The sequence below is a fragment of the Notamacropus eugenii genome, chromosome 3, assembly GCF_028372415.1.
Source record: "Notamacropus eugenii isolate mMacEug1 chromosome 3, mMacEug1.pri_v2, whole genome shotgun sequence".
In the NCBI taxonomy this organism is placed as follows: Eukaryota; Metazoa; Chordata; class Mammalia; order Diprotodontia; family Macropodidae; genus Notamacropus; species Notamacropus eugenii.
The window spans coordinates 403,944,449-403,958,690 of record NC_092874.1 but is presented as its reverse complement, the minus strand read 5'-3'; the positions used below and the strand labels follow the sequence as shown (position 1 = coordinate 403,958,690).

Sequence of the window (14,242 nt, the reverse complement as noted above, 5' to 3'; positions counted from 1 at the left end):
AGACTCGCATCCTTGTGACCCATGCAGTCCACATCCTACTACAGGTTGATCACATCATTATGATGGTGGATGGAGCAATTGCTGAGAGTGGCTCCTATGAGGAGCTACTACAGAGGAATGGTCCTTTTGCAGACTTCCTAGGCCAGGCAAAACAAGAAGAGGACGATCACAGCCAAGGTAATTCCTTGCTCTTAGACTGTACAACAAGTTGTCTATCTCATTTTTTAGAGGGGGGGCAAGGAGAGAGGAGTGGTCTCTTTAGGCTTCTACCCAAGGAGAGGTCAATATACACATAGTCCTCCTGTGTCCCACATCAAACCTCTAAAGTCTCACTGATCCTCAGAGGCAGACAGCTCCCTGGAGAAGCTTCCCATTTTCCCAAAATGCTTCTTTCAGAAATGAAGTTTTCAAAAGTTAAGAAGAGCTCCAGGAACATTTCAGAAAGTGGAGAATCTGCAGGAAAAACATACAGGTCAGTGTAATACTATTGTCTCCATAACGTTCCCAGGACGGAAAAAGTACACATAAATCTAGAAAACTTCAGAAGTTTCTGGTACCAGTTAAGGTTGCTTGGTTTGGTGAAGAGGGGAAAAGGGGGTAGAAATGAAGAGAAGCAGTCATATTGATCAATAATCTCCAGAACTTTCTCTTTTTCCTTTGTGATTTACTCTTCCTCTGAATTCCTAAAGAACTTTGGAACCTTAATGGGGAGATGTAGTTAGCAGCCCTCTAGGGACCAAACTTGCCTTTCCAAGAGGAATCTTAGGATCTCCAGCCTCTGTCTATATAAGTGTTGGATGAGTACTACTTATGTGTTGCTTATTACAACCTTCTTTACACTATAATTATTTGTGTACTTATCTTGTCCTTCCCACTCCTACTGCTAGATTATATATTTTTTTTAAAAATGTAAATAGTATTTTATTTTTTAAATTACATGTAAAGATCATTTTCTTTTCTTTTGTAAAAATGTATTTTTAGTTTGCATCCTTCAGTTCCACCAGCTTTTGAGTGTTAAATTTCGTACCCCTCCTTCTCTTCCCCCCTCCCCAAGACAGCATGCAATTTGACATAGGCTCTACATATACATTCATATTAATCATATTTCCACATCAGTCAAGACAATTTTCAACTTTCATTTTTTATAAGATTTTGAGTTTCAAATTTTTCTCCCTCTGTCTCCTTCCCCTTCCCAAAATAGCAAGCATAGATTATACATATCTTGAGGATAGGTACTACCTTACACCTAATTGTATCCCTCATAGAACCTGGTGCTTTGCACAAAGGAATAACTTCACTAATCCTCTTGCCATGTTTTGGCACAAACAAGACCACATTAGTAGGCAGGTTAGTTGGCAGATTGTTCCAGTTTATTTCTTATGACTGTGCATTTAGGAGATTCACTCTTTTTTCAGAGCATCTGATCGCAAAGTGTCAGTGAACATAATGTTGAATGTACACAGTTACAGAGATGAGATCTGGGTCAGATATGAGAAACAAACAGGTTTTAGTCGAGGTCAGAAGCAGGGAGAAGGAAGTCCCCTCAAAGGACACATTCAAGGACTTATCCCAGTGGCATTGAGCAGGTGGGATTTGGGATATCTCCAATTCAGTTTCCCAGAGGAGATAAAGGCACCTTTGTGAGTGCATGCATGGGAATAAGCAAGGGAGACAATTATATCTAAAAGATAGGGGCCCAAGACCTTTAAAGACAACATTTATGAGAACCCAAGTCACATCCAAACAGTGGCTTTGGGAAGGTGAAAAAAATAGCTATGCCAGTTTTGTAAACTTGCAACAAAAATTATATTTCTTTGCCTTTTCATTTCTAGAAAATTTCTAGAAAAACATTTTTGTCCAATAATTGGGACTATGATTAGAACACAAAACTACAATAAATGAGAAAGCAGGCAAAGCACATTTGTGATGTTAAAGAAATCTTTTCCCACTAAAACTGACTTCTGTACATGTAAAATACTCATCAATAAATACATGATAGGTATAAGACCCATAGACTCAGTGTTTGATAGTGTCTATCTGCTGGGCAGAACAATTAGAAAATTCATTACTTTTTTTCTTGTTTATATTTCTATTCTCAAATCTAAGTAATAGGAATCTTTACAAGGTGGAAAAGAACACCAGACCAGAGGGAATAAGAAATCTGGGTTTGCAGAACTGTTTCTCTTACTTATGTTCATGTTCAGATGTTTTTCAGTCATGTCTGATTCTCTGTGACTCCATGTAGGGTTTTCTTGGCAAAAATACTGGAGTGGTTTGTCATTTCCTTCTTCAGTCCATTTTACAGATGAGGAAACTGAGGCAAACTGGGTTAAGTGACTTGCATGGGTCACACAACTACTAAGTTTCTGAGACCAGATTGTCAGATAGGTCTTCCTGTCTCCAGGTCTGTTACTCTATCTACTGTACCACCTAGCTGCCCCAATTCTCTTACTACCTTCTCTGAAACTCATCCCCATTTCCTCACCTGTGAAAACTAATTAACAATCCCTACTTTACCTACCTCACAGGGCTGCTGCAAAAATCAAATGAGATAATAGAAGTTAAAAATGTTTTGAAAAGTTATGCATGTTTCATGTTATATCAATGCAAATTATTTTACAAAATATATACTAATAATATTACTACATTAAAATACTAATTGTAAATATTAAATAGTAACAGAAATTATTATAGACTTATTATTTCTCAAAGTAGATTTGAATTTCACATTTTATACCAGGACACCATGTTCATAAAATATTTTCCTGTGATATGAGACAAAAGTCCTTAATGAAACAAAGTAATCTGACTTTAGAATACCAGTACGTCTCATGTTAGTTGATATGTAAACAAAGGAAATACTTGGCCTTCAAGACACATGCAACTGTGGCAGCCTTGCTATGACAGCCTTACTTAAACAAGTAGTCAACTTGGAAAACTGATTCAGAATTGATGAATATTTGGTTCCTCAAATATGTCCCATCCAGAAAACAAGAGTGGCCAGTGAGTATGGTTCCCAACTGTGCATGTTTATTACCTTTCCATTTTTATCCATACTATACGTTTAAAATCCACCCATACATGAAATGTTGAACTTGTGCGTGTTAGGGATATTAGGCACAAGACTTGAATCTTGAATCTTGAACAAATACTGCTCCCCACACAGAGTCTGCCTCCGTTGTATTGTCTGTAGGAAATAATCTCAGAGGACTCTTCTCTCAAAGGTTCATGATTCTATTCTAAGCCAAACTTAGGAAAATTGTAATTTTAAAATTCTAGTGTAGATGGCCCACCAGGGAGAGGTTCAGAAGTTCAATTTGACTTAATGACTGGTCCTATTTTGCAGTATCATGGAGGACTCCCATGAAAAGGGTGGCACTACCCTACAGAGCCAGGCTGAGGGCACCAGGATGGCAGGACAGCTGACTGAAAGGGATAGAGTACAATATGGCAGGGTAAGAGTTGTTTCTTATGTTCTCCCCTCATTAACCTCTTGCTGCCCCAGGCCTTTGACCAATGACAGCCCAATAGGGTTACTGCATCACTGCATGTTTTTAACCTTTTAAAAATGTCCTGGTATTTTTAAATTGAAAATGAATAGGGGAAAAAAAGACACTAAAACATAAGAATGGAAGGATACTTCAGAGAGGACAGCATGATGACTCTGGCCAGGGATCTGACTTAAAGACCTGCAATCCTTGCGGGAGATAGATGATTGTTTGTGGGACTTGAGAATCATCGTTCTTTGCGCTTAAAAGTTTCTAGAAGCTTAACTGGGGATTTTCTTTTCTCTTTTGTCTCCCCTTCCATCTCACTCTCTTCTCCTCTTTCCCCTTCCCCTTATGTCTGTCCTCCTCTCTACTCTCCCTCCATTTATCATGTGTTTCAGGTGAATGCCGCATTGTACGTGGCCTACCTGAGGGCAGCAGGAACACCAATCTGCCTTGCCGTCATGCTTTTATTCCTCTGTCAGCAGATGGTCTCGTTCTCTCGTGGTTACTGGCTTAGTCTTTGGGCAGATGACCCCATCACAAATGGAACCCAACAGCACACGAGACTTCGACTTGGGGTCTTTGGGCTACTAGGCTGCTTCCAAGGTGTCTCTGACCTGCTCTCCTCTCTCTTTCCTCTTTCACTTTTACAATCCACTCCCCCTAGATGCTTTGTAGCTCTCTCTTTTCTTCAGTAGAGTTGAAAGACACCAGCCTGCCTCAACCATCCCTTACCCAGTCTTCCCGTTCCTCTCCCCAACATTCATCAGGAGCCCAGGTGTTATACTTCTGAATACAGCCTGGATTCTGTCCTGGTCCTTTTGATTCAGGAAAAGAGGTTCCCAGGGTCTTTTTATCCCTTAGAAAACAACTGACAGCAAGAACCAAAGAAATCTCTAGATCATGCATTTTGTGCTCCATGTTTTGGATATGAGTCATAGGAAATAAGCATGCAACCCCTTTCCCAACCAAGCCTTCATGGAGCACCTGATAATCTTCAAAAAGCAGGATAAGAAATTCCTCAGGAGACCAAGCCCCTGGGAAGAAGGCCAAAGATTCACCCAAATGTAACACACACACACACACACACACACACACACACACACACACACACACACAAATATTGTAAATAGGTAACCTATCCTGACAGTTCTCTGGGGTCTTGTTTTGGTTTTTTTTCTGTTTAAAAATATACCCTCACCTTATACTTTCTGATTAACTGGGAGGAAACGCTTCCTATATTTGTGACCTTTAATTGAATTTAGAATAATGGTTAAAGAAATGTAGCTTCATTCCATTCGAGTAGTGCTGTCTCAGTCTCTAATTTGCTGTGTGACCTTGGTAAAGTTACTTTATTTATCTAGGTCTCATTTTCCTCATCTGAACAGTAAGGAGTTTGAATTAGATGGCCCCTTCCAGCTCTAATAACTCAGGAGTCTAAATATGAATTGTAGATTATAGATATTAGATGCTAGAGGTTGTCTAGTTTAACCCCTCTCAGTTTATATATGAAGTGGCTAAGGCCCAGAGAGGTTATGGGACTATCAGAGTTCTCTGAGTGAATTGTTAATGAAAAAAATGAGACTGAGTTATAATTATGTCAATTATGTAAAACTTAAACACTTCAGTTTCTTTAGTAGGTTCACTCTTATCCTAGCCATTTTGTTCATGCTTTGAATTTGCTTTGTTAACCCTTTTCTAGGCAGTTAAGTGGCGTGGTGAATAAAGCATTGAGCCTGGAGTCAAGAAGATCCGAGTTCAAATGTGACCTCAGGCACTTACTAACTGTGTAACCTTGGGGAAGTCACTTGACCTCTGTTTGCCATCTGTATAATGGAGCACCTCCCTCCCAGGGTTGTTGAGAAGGTCAAATGAGATAACATTTGTAAAGTGGTTAGCCTATTGCTTGGCATACAGAAGATGCTATATAAATGTTTATTCTCCCCTTCCTCATAAATCAGCTCTGCTCTTGTTAAATTATCATAAGTTCTGCATCATTAATAATACCACTTTACATTTGGGTTATATTTTCCTTTTTGGGAGCACTTTCACACCCTTAATTTATTTAATGGGCAATATAGGTACCATCTCCATTTTACAAATCTTGGGCCATCTCCAGCCTTCCTGATGAATGTCTGGTCACTGGATCCAGATAGCTCAGGAGGAAAAAGTGAGACTGGTGACCTTGCACAGCCTTCCCTCACTTCAATTCAATTCACTGTAAGTCATGTCATTATCTCCCTGATGTCCTCTTCAAGAATGAAACACAAACCACAATCTGTAAATAGTCCTAGCTGCCTAAATGGGGACCCAGGTGGCCAGTTCCTGTTGGACAACTCAGCTCTTCCTCTCCTCTCCTCTTCCAAAGTGGGGTATTATACCCTTACCTGAGGGTGTTCTGCCCAAAGGCAGGTAAATTTTGATGGTTGCAGCCTACCTTATTATCTTGGGGTTTACTGGCTAGATTTCTTTCTAAAAGACCATGCCTTAAACCCAATTCACTCTCAGTCTTACAAATTGGACAGCAATAGGTCCCTGCCCAAGCACCACTTTATGGTTACTTTTTGGGCCTTCCTGAATATAATTGGTAATTTCTCTTTTGGCCAGCAAGCCTGAGGGTCTTTCCTTCCCAGTTTGATTTTTTTTTTTTTAAATTAAAGGGGCCATCCCTTGACTTGCTTCTGCAACAGGCGTATTCACTAAATGGGCATTGTCTCACTCAAAGTGAAAACTCAGACCTTAGTTTAAAAAGGCTAGGGTCTCCCATTTCATCCTGGGCCATCTGCAGTCATCCTGATCTATATCTGGCTACTGGACCCAGATGGCTCTGGAGGAGAAGTGAGGCTGGTGATCTTGCACAAGTCCTCCCTCACTCCAATTCAAGTCAACTGCAAGTCATGTCATCATCTCCCTGATGTCATGATCCTCCTCAAGAACAAAGGACAAATCACACAACCATTTTACAATTGATAAAACTGAGGCCTGGGGAAAACTGGCTCCCAATCTTGGACTGTATCAGTTACTAGCTATGTGGGCAAATCACTTAATCCATTTTAATTACAACCTGTTAGGACTGGAAAGAACTTTAAAGATGATACAACAGACCTGTAGACATTATGAATCACCTAAGTTTGCACCACTAATTCATGACCTAGTCTTAGCTAAAAGAACCCTGTAGCTGTTTCCCACTTTTCACCCTCCTTTTTCCCCTCCTTCAGCTTCTAGTGGTTCTGCCTACAGGTACCCTTAAGGTCATAGGATCATAAACTGAGAGCTGGATGGGACCTTAGAGGATACTTGGTCCAACTCTCTCATCTTGCAGATGGTGAATCTGAGCCCCAATGACATTCAGTAACTTGCCCAAGGTCACACAAATAGCAAATAGCAGTCAGGATTTGAATCCACATCTTCTGACTATAAATCGGGTGTTCCTTCCACTGCACCATGAGTTCTTATTTTCTGCTTTTATGTCTTAGTCATTGGAAGGTTTGGCTCCATTGTGGTTGTCATCCTGGGGGGAATTCAAGCATCTCAACAACTATTCCAGGGGCTCCTGCGTGATGTGGCCCAGTCCCCCATGACCTTCTTTGAGCAGACACCTATAGGAAATTTACTCAATCGCTTCTCTAAGGAGACCGATGCCGTCGATGCTGTGATCCCAGACAAGTTCAAGTCTTTTTTAGGCTTCCTGTTTGGACTTTTGGAGGTGATCTTGGTGGTAGTGGTAACTACTCCACTGGCTGCTGTGGTGGTCCTACCCCTCATGGCTGTCTACGTTGGGCTGCAGGTATAGAATATGGTAGAGACACAATTACAAGAAAGGGAAGGGAGGCAAAACACAGTATTACATATCACTCATCTCTCCTGGTACTTTAGGATGCCATTCCCTACCTCCAAGCAAGTCTACTAGAATTGGGCTTAAGCACACAGATGGACTTCTCATCTGTTCTCATAGATCTCTCAGGAAATTTGCTCTCCTTAATTTATTCCATTGTCTCTCATAACCCTCAGTATTGTCACAGTTTTATCCTTAAAATTAACCTTCTGTTTTCATACTGAAGTTGTTAATTTTTTTCATTCATAACAAAAACTAAGAATAGCTAATTATCATCTTCCATGTAACCATGGTCATCTTTTGGCTGAGATGAAGCACCAAAGATACTTCTTTCTTGGGTTTGGGGAGAAAAGGCTATTTCTCCCATTCCTTTTAGTGATTATCAAGTCATTTCTGGGTACTCTTGTGATAGAGTTCCTTCCTTGTGATAGAGTCACTCTCTTAGTGACAGCTAAGGAAAGCCAGACCTGGAAATATTGAATGACACTGATACAGTGACATAACCAAGACTAGAGTTCAGGTTTCCTGACTCCCAGCTCAACACTCCTGCCATGTTGGTGTCTATCAATCCTTTATCTTCAGATATGTCATGGACAGACCTGCTCTCTCCCCCATCCCCCAATCCCTCTGACATTGTCTGTCTGTTCTATCTGACCTCAGAGCCTGTATGTTGCCAGTTCATGCCAGCTGAGGCGCTTGGAGTCAGTTAGCCGATCACCCATCTACTCCCACATCTCAGAGACGTGCCAAGGGGGTGCTGTGATCCGGGCCTTCCAGGCTCAGGATCAGTTTCTCGTACAGAATGACTCACGCATAGATGAGCACCAGAAAACCAGCTTCCCCAGGCTAGTTGCTGACAGGTATGAAAGGGTTTAAAGAAGAGGGAAGGAGAATCCCAAATGGAGGTGGAGGTGAAGACCCTGCCATTAGAATCTGCATTGGGTTTGGGAAGGGCATGAGGTAAATCATACAGTCTGGTCCCCTCTTCTTCCTTCCTTCTCCTGCCTCACACACCTTTATTTTTAGAATTTCTCATACCAAAATATGTAGTTGCCCAAGATCATTTAGTCAGTGATTTTCCTGAAGGCAAACAAAGGCAGTAAGGCCTTGATAATCACCCTCTAATTCTATGGGATTTTATAAGGATATTCTTCCTTTAGGAGGGGAGAAGGAAGGAGCTAAAAACTGCTCTCCTGGGCTCCCTGGGGAGTCAAGTAGCTGGGAATGCAGCCTGAGTCAGCCTACCAGGCACAAAACCGAGCTCCCTCTCCCTGAATGGGCCACAAGTCAGCCTCATCCCTACCTAGCTGGTCCCTGATGAGGGCTTCTTTGTGGGAGAGCAAATGTGCAAGCTTTTATTGTATTTTTTCAGTCAAGCAACAGACATATATTAATCTCTTACTATGTTTCGAGTTCTGCCCTCAAGGAACATATGTTCTAATAGGGAAAATAACATGCATATAAATAGGTACATACAATATACAGAACACATGAAAGAGAATGTTAGTGAATAAGGCACCACCTGTTTCATGATGGAGAAAAAACCAGGGAAGGCCTCCTGCAAAGGGGGGTATTTGAACTGTGTCTTGAACGAAATTAGGGATTCTAAGAGGTGAATGTGAGGAGGGAGAGCATCCCAGCCATGGGGTATATTTAGTGCAAAGGCACAGAGATTGGAGATGGGAGATGGGCTACTATTTGTGTCATTTAATTGCTAGCAAAATAGGTAACTTACATCCAGTGCAAAATTCTTGAGGGGTCTTTCTCCTGCCATCTGTTTCTCACACTGATGTACCCTGTGTAGAAAAAAAGAGTCATTGACTTCCAGTGCTAGAATAGGATTTCTTATTTATAGGGAACCCCAGGTTCTTCCCAGTCCTCCAAGGTTGCTATGTGTCAGGGCAAATATACTGATTGCTCTCGGCTTAGTCATCAGAAATCTCCACATGGGGTAAACTACTCAAAGGGTTGATATATGAGATGATACATATAGAAACAGACAAAAAAAATAGCCTTTCCCTAGGTTGAAAAAAAATCTCCTCCTCTCTTGGGTCACACAGGTGGCTGGCAACCAATATGGAGATCCTAGGAAATATTCTCGTCTTCACTGCTGCCTCCTTTGCTGTGTTCAGCAAGCCCCATCTCAGTCCAGGGATTGTGGGGTTCTCCGTTTCAATGGCTCTCCAGGTACTCCATTGACTTTCCTTGTCTCAGGAAGCTGAGGGTGGGCAGAGAAGTCAGATTGTCCTGAAATAATATAAGGAACATGAATTCAGTCTCCAAGGCCCAAGAAAAAAGACTCAGTAAATGTTAGAGCTGGAATCAGCATAACCCTGGAAAGAGACTTGGTTCCAGTTAGAAGACCTGGATTTAGGTCCTGTGTATGACCTACTTGTGTGGCCTTATACAAGTCACTTAGCCTTTGTGGGCCTTGGTTTCCTCATTTGTAAAATGAGGGGGTTGAACTAATTGGGCTTTGAGTTTTCTTCTCATAGTATATGATCCAGTGAGATCACCTATTCCAATGGGTGTGAAAACTAAGGTGCTCACAGATAAAAGGAGCTGTATAACATCAGGTAAGTCAGTCAGCTAATGCTAAAAGCTGAAGATACAAAGAAAAACAAAAAAACCCAAACTAGTACCTGCTTTCAAGGATCTCACAGTATAATGAAGGAGAAGACATGCAAATGATTCTGTACAAATAAAGAGAAACTACTGAGGGTAGTTTCAGAAAGAAGGTAGCAAAATTAAGGAGACCTACGAAACACTGAGACTGAAAAGAAGCCAGAAAGCAGAGATGAGGAGGCAGAGCATTCTAGGCAGAGGGCACAGCCAGGGAAAACTCTCAGAGTTGGGAGATGGAGTGAGGAAAAGCAAGGACAGGGTCACTAGATTGCAGAGTGTGTGGAGAGTAAGGTATATAAAAGTCTGGAAAGATAGAAGGGGACCAGGTTAGAAAGGACTTTAAAAGCAAGACAGAGGACTTTGATGCTGTTGGAGATTACTGAATAGTGCAAGAAAAGACTCGAGGCAGGCACCAACTAGGAGGCTATTGCAGTAGTCCAGCTGTAAGGTAAAGAGGAATTGTGTGAGTCTAGTTGCAGTGTCAGAGGATGTAATGGGGAGGTGTGGGTAGGGGTGTATACAAGAGATAGCGTGAAGGCAAAAGCCACAGGACTTGACCAGCCATAGGATATAGGGAATAAGATAGTGAGAGGTTGAGGATGGCACTGAGGCTGCCAGTCTGGTGGGAAGATGGGGATTGAGAGGATGGTGGTCCTCTAGACAGTAATAGGGAATTTAAGGAGAGGGGAACATTTGGAGGAAAAGATAATCAGGTTGGGATATGTTGAATTTAAGATGTCTACACGGCATCTAGTTTGAGATGGGAAGTGGGAATATAACACAAGAGGTCAGGAGAGAAGTAAGAGTTAGACAAGTAGATCTGAGAATCATCTGAATAGAGATGATAATTGAAACCATGACAGCTGATGGCATCACCAAGTGAAATAGTATTGAAGTAGAAAAAAGTCCACAAGAGAGTCTTGGTGAAGTCCCACAGGTAGCAGGCATGTCCTGGATGAAGATCCATCTGGCAAAGGATAGAGAGAAAGGAAGGGAGGTAGGAAACCCAGGAAAGAGCAGTGTTATGAAAACCTGGAGAGTATTACCTGGGCATTTGGTGGCAGAGTCAGGACCTAGAGGTCAGGTCTAAGGATAGCTGCTGAAAAAGCCTGGGGACGTTACTTGGGATCTTGACATGCTCTGGTCTGGATGAAGCAAATCTCAACGACTCACATTAACTTGGAGTCTGCCAGACCCTTCAACCTGCTTTCCACCCTTCTGGAGCCAAGGGCTGGATCCTCTCCGTATCAGACAAGGGTCCCCTTTCTTCTTCCATCATCTCAGTCTCTCTGTACTTTATCATCTTCTGACATCCCAGTATGTTTGAAACAAGGCTATGGATTTTCCTTGGATCCAAACATAGAACAATGGAGGTGGGCTAGGGAGGGTGAAGTGATGGTGGAAAGGAATCCAATCCTACCAAAAGTGAGAAATATGTAGTTAATGCCCTTTCCCAGGCTCAGGGCCTAAGCAGAGATATAAATGACACTATTGGCTTTCTGTACTCATTCCAAAATCTTCAGTGCAAGTGAATGGAGCTGAGAAGTTAGTTTAGTCATTCAGCTGCTTGGAGCTCAATGCTAAGAAAGTTAAGACTATGGGAGCCTTCCCTTTATTCTGCTCCACAGTCAACAGTGATTCCTTTTGACTTCAGTCAGACATCTTGCATATGCATGCCCTCAGACCTAAAGGGATGAGAAAATGTGAATGTGTCAGTACAAACCATCTCTTCTACTGGAAAACATGACTATTTGTATCTGCCTGACTGATGTTAGTCAGATCATCAGATTTTTTAATGCCAGATTACTCAGTGGTTGTCTGGATTATCTAGGTTCAGGGCCATCTTGGTTTTTCTTATCTGTATCATTCTGGCATGTTTACGTTTGTTAGCATCTCTGCCTAAAAAAGGTTGGATTGAAGGTCGACCCAAAAGAGAGCACTTGCTTTGCTTACTACCATTTGTCCTCAAGTGGAGAAGGGAGCTGGTAAAATGGAAAGAACATTGGCACTGGAAACAGAGGATGTTTCCATCTCTGATGCTTCCTGTGTGACCTTGTATAAGTCATTTAACCTCCATGGTCCTCAGTTTCCTCATCTGTAAAATGAAGAAGTTGGATTCCATGGCTTTTGAGAGCTTTTCCGGCTCTATCTCTATGATCCTTGGGTATATTTGTGCAAGATAGGGGGGCGGAGCCAAGATGGTGGAGTAGAAAGATGCACATACACATAGCTCCAAACCCACAACCCATAAAACATCTACAAGAAAGTAACTCACGGCGAATTCTGCACCCAGAGGCCATGGAACGTTGGAGCGAGGGAGATTTCTGTTACAGAGAGACCTGCAAACCTCTCGCAAAAGGTCCTTCACACCGCAGACTGGGCGCCAGGACTGGGAGCTGAGTACAGCCCTGCCGTGGCCGTGGCACCAAGAGGAAAAGATCCGAGCGGGCTTCAGGGACGGAATCTCCAGCGGCCACGCGGGTCCCTCCACCCACAGGTGACAGGGGTCGGTGAGAGGGTCTCTTTGGCGGGTCAAGAGGGGAGTGGGGTGCCCCCATAACTCAGGCCCCCTCGGGAGGCAACAGCGGAGGCAGGAGCAGACCCGGGCTCCCCAAGCAGGCAGGAGCTTGGATCCATTGTTGAAGGTCTCTGCATAAACCCCCTGAGGGAACTGAGCGCAAGAGGCGGCCCTGCCCCTACCTGAGCATCTGAGCTTAATGTCACACTGAATAGCAGCCCTGCCCCCACCAAAAGCCCTAAGGCTGGCAAGCAGCATTTGAATCTCAAACCCCAAACGCTGGCTGGGAGGATCAGTAGGTGAAGTGGATGTGAAGAGAATATTCAGAAGTCAAATCACTGGCTGGGAAAATGCCCAGAAAAGGGAAAAGAAATAAGACTATAGAAGGTTACTTTCTTGGGGAACAGGCATTTCTTCCCTTCCTTTCTGATGAGGAAGAACAATGCTTACAATCAGGCAAAGACATAGAAGTCAAGGCCTCTATATCCCAGCCCACTCAATGGCCTCAGGCCATAGAAGGGCTCATAGAAAATCAAGTTAGAGAGGTGGAAGAAAAGCTGCGAAGAGAAATGAGAGACATGCAGTCAGAGCATGAACAGGAGATCAGCTCCCTGCTAAAGGAGACCCAAAAAAATGCTGAAGAAAATAACACCTTGAAAAATAGGCTAACTCAATTGGCGAAAGAGCTTCAAAAAGCCAATGAGGAGAAGAATGCTTTCAAAAGCAGAATTAGCCAAATGGAAAAGGAGATTCAAAAGCTCACTGAAGAAAATAGTTCTTTCAAAATGAGAATGGAACAGATGGAGGCTAATGACTTTATGAGAAAACAAGAAATCACAAAACAAAACCAAAAGAATGAAAAAATGGAAGATAATGTGAAATATCTCATTGGAAAAACAACTGACCTGGAGAATAGATCCAGGAGAGACAATTTAAAAATTATGGGCCTACCTGAAAGCCAGGATCAAAAGAAGAGCCTAGACATCATCTTTCATGAAATTATCAAGGAAAACTGCCCTGAGATTCTAGAACCAGAGGGCAAAATAAGTATTCAAGGAATCCACAGATCACCGCCTGAAAGAGATCCAAAAAGAGAAACTCCTAGGAACATTGTGGCCAAATTCCAGAGTTCCCAGGTCAAGGAGAAAATATTGCAAGCAGCTAGAAAGAAATAATTCAAGTATTGTGGAAATACAATCAGGATAACACAAGATCTAGCAGCTTCCACATTAAGGGATCGAAGGGCATGGAATAGGATATTCCAGAAGTCAAGGGAACTAGGACTAAAACCCAGAATCACCTACCCAGCAAAACTGAGTATAATACTTCAGGGGAAAAACTGGTCTTTCAATGAAATAGAGGACTTTCAAGCATTCTTGATGAAAAGACCAGAGCTGAAAAGAAAATTTGACTTTCAAACACAAGAATGAAAAGAAGCATAAAAAAGTAAATAGCAAAGAGAAGTCATCAGGGACTTTACAAAAGTTGAACTGTTTACATTCCTACATGGAAAGACAATATTTGTAACTCTTGAAACTATTCAGCATCTGGGTACAGGGTGGGATAACACATGCACACACACACACACACACACACACACACACACACACACACACACACACATAGAGACAGAGTGCACAGAGTGAACTGAAGAGGAGGGGATCATATCTTAAAAAAAAAATGAAATCAAGCAGTGAGAGAGAAATATATTGGGAAGAGAAAGGGAGAAATGGAATGGGGCAAATTATCTCTCATAAAAGAGGCAAGCAAAAG

At 42.2% G+C, this 14,242-nt stretch overlaps 1 protein-coding gene across 7 annotated transcripts in view; it reads left to right on the top strand.

The window, feature by feature from the left end:
• Nucleotides 1–14,242, top strand: part of ABCC6 (ATP binding cassette subfamily C member 6) — a 77,947-nt gene that overhangs the window by 49,716 nt on the left and 13,989 nt on the right. For 4 of the 7 annotated variants that reach the window (XM_072598078.1, XM_072598077.1, XM_072598076.1 and 1 more), the window contains 8 exons: nt 3–177; nt 397–472; nt 3,347–3,455; nt 3,890–4,097; nt 6,968–7,278; nt 7,987–8,186; nt 9,387–9,513; nt 12,245–12,448. In XM_072598078.1, the coding sequence (XP_072454179.1) occupies nt 3–177; nt 397–472; nt 3,347–3,455; nt 3,890–4,097; nt 6,968–7,278; nt 7,987–8,186; nt 9,387–9,513; nt 12,245–12,448 (1,410 nt within the window). The remainder of the gene's footprint in view (nt 1–2; nt 178–396; nt 473–3,346; nt 3,456–3,889; nt 4,098–6,967; nt 7,279–7,986; nt 8,187–9,386; nt 9,514–12,244; nt 12,449–14,242) is intronic. The other 3 variants (XM_072598080.1, XM_072598079.1, XM_072598081.1) reach the window with 3 other exon arrangements.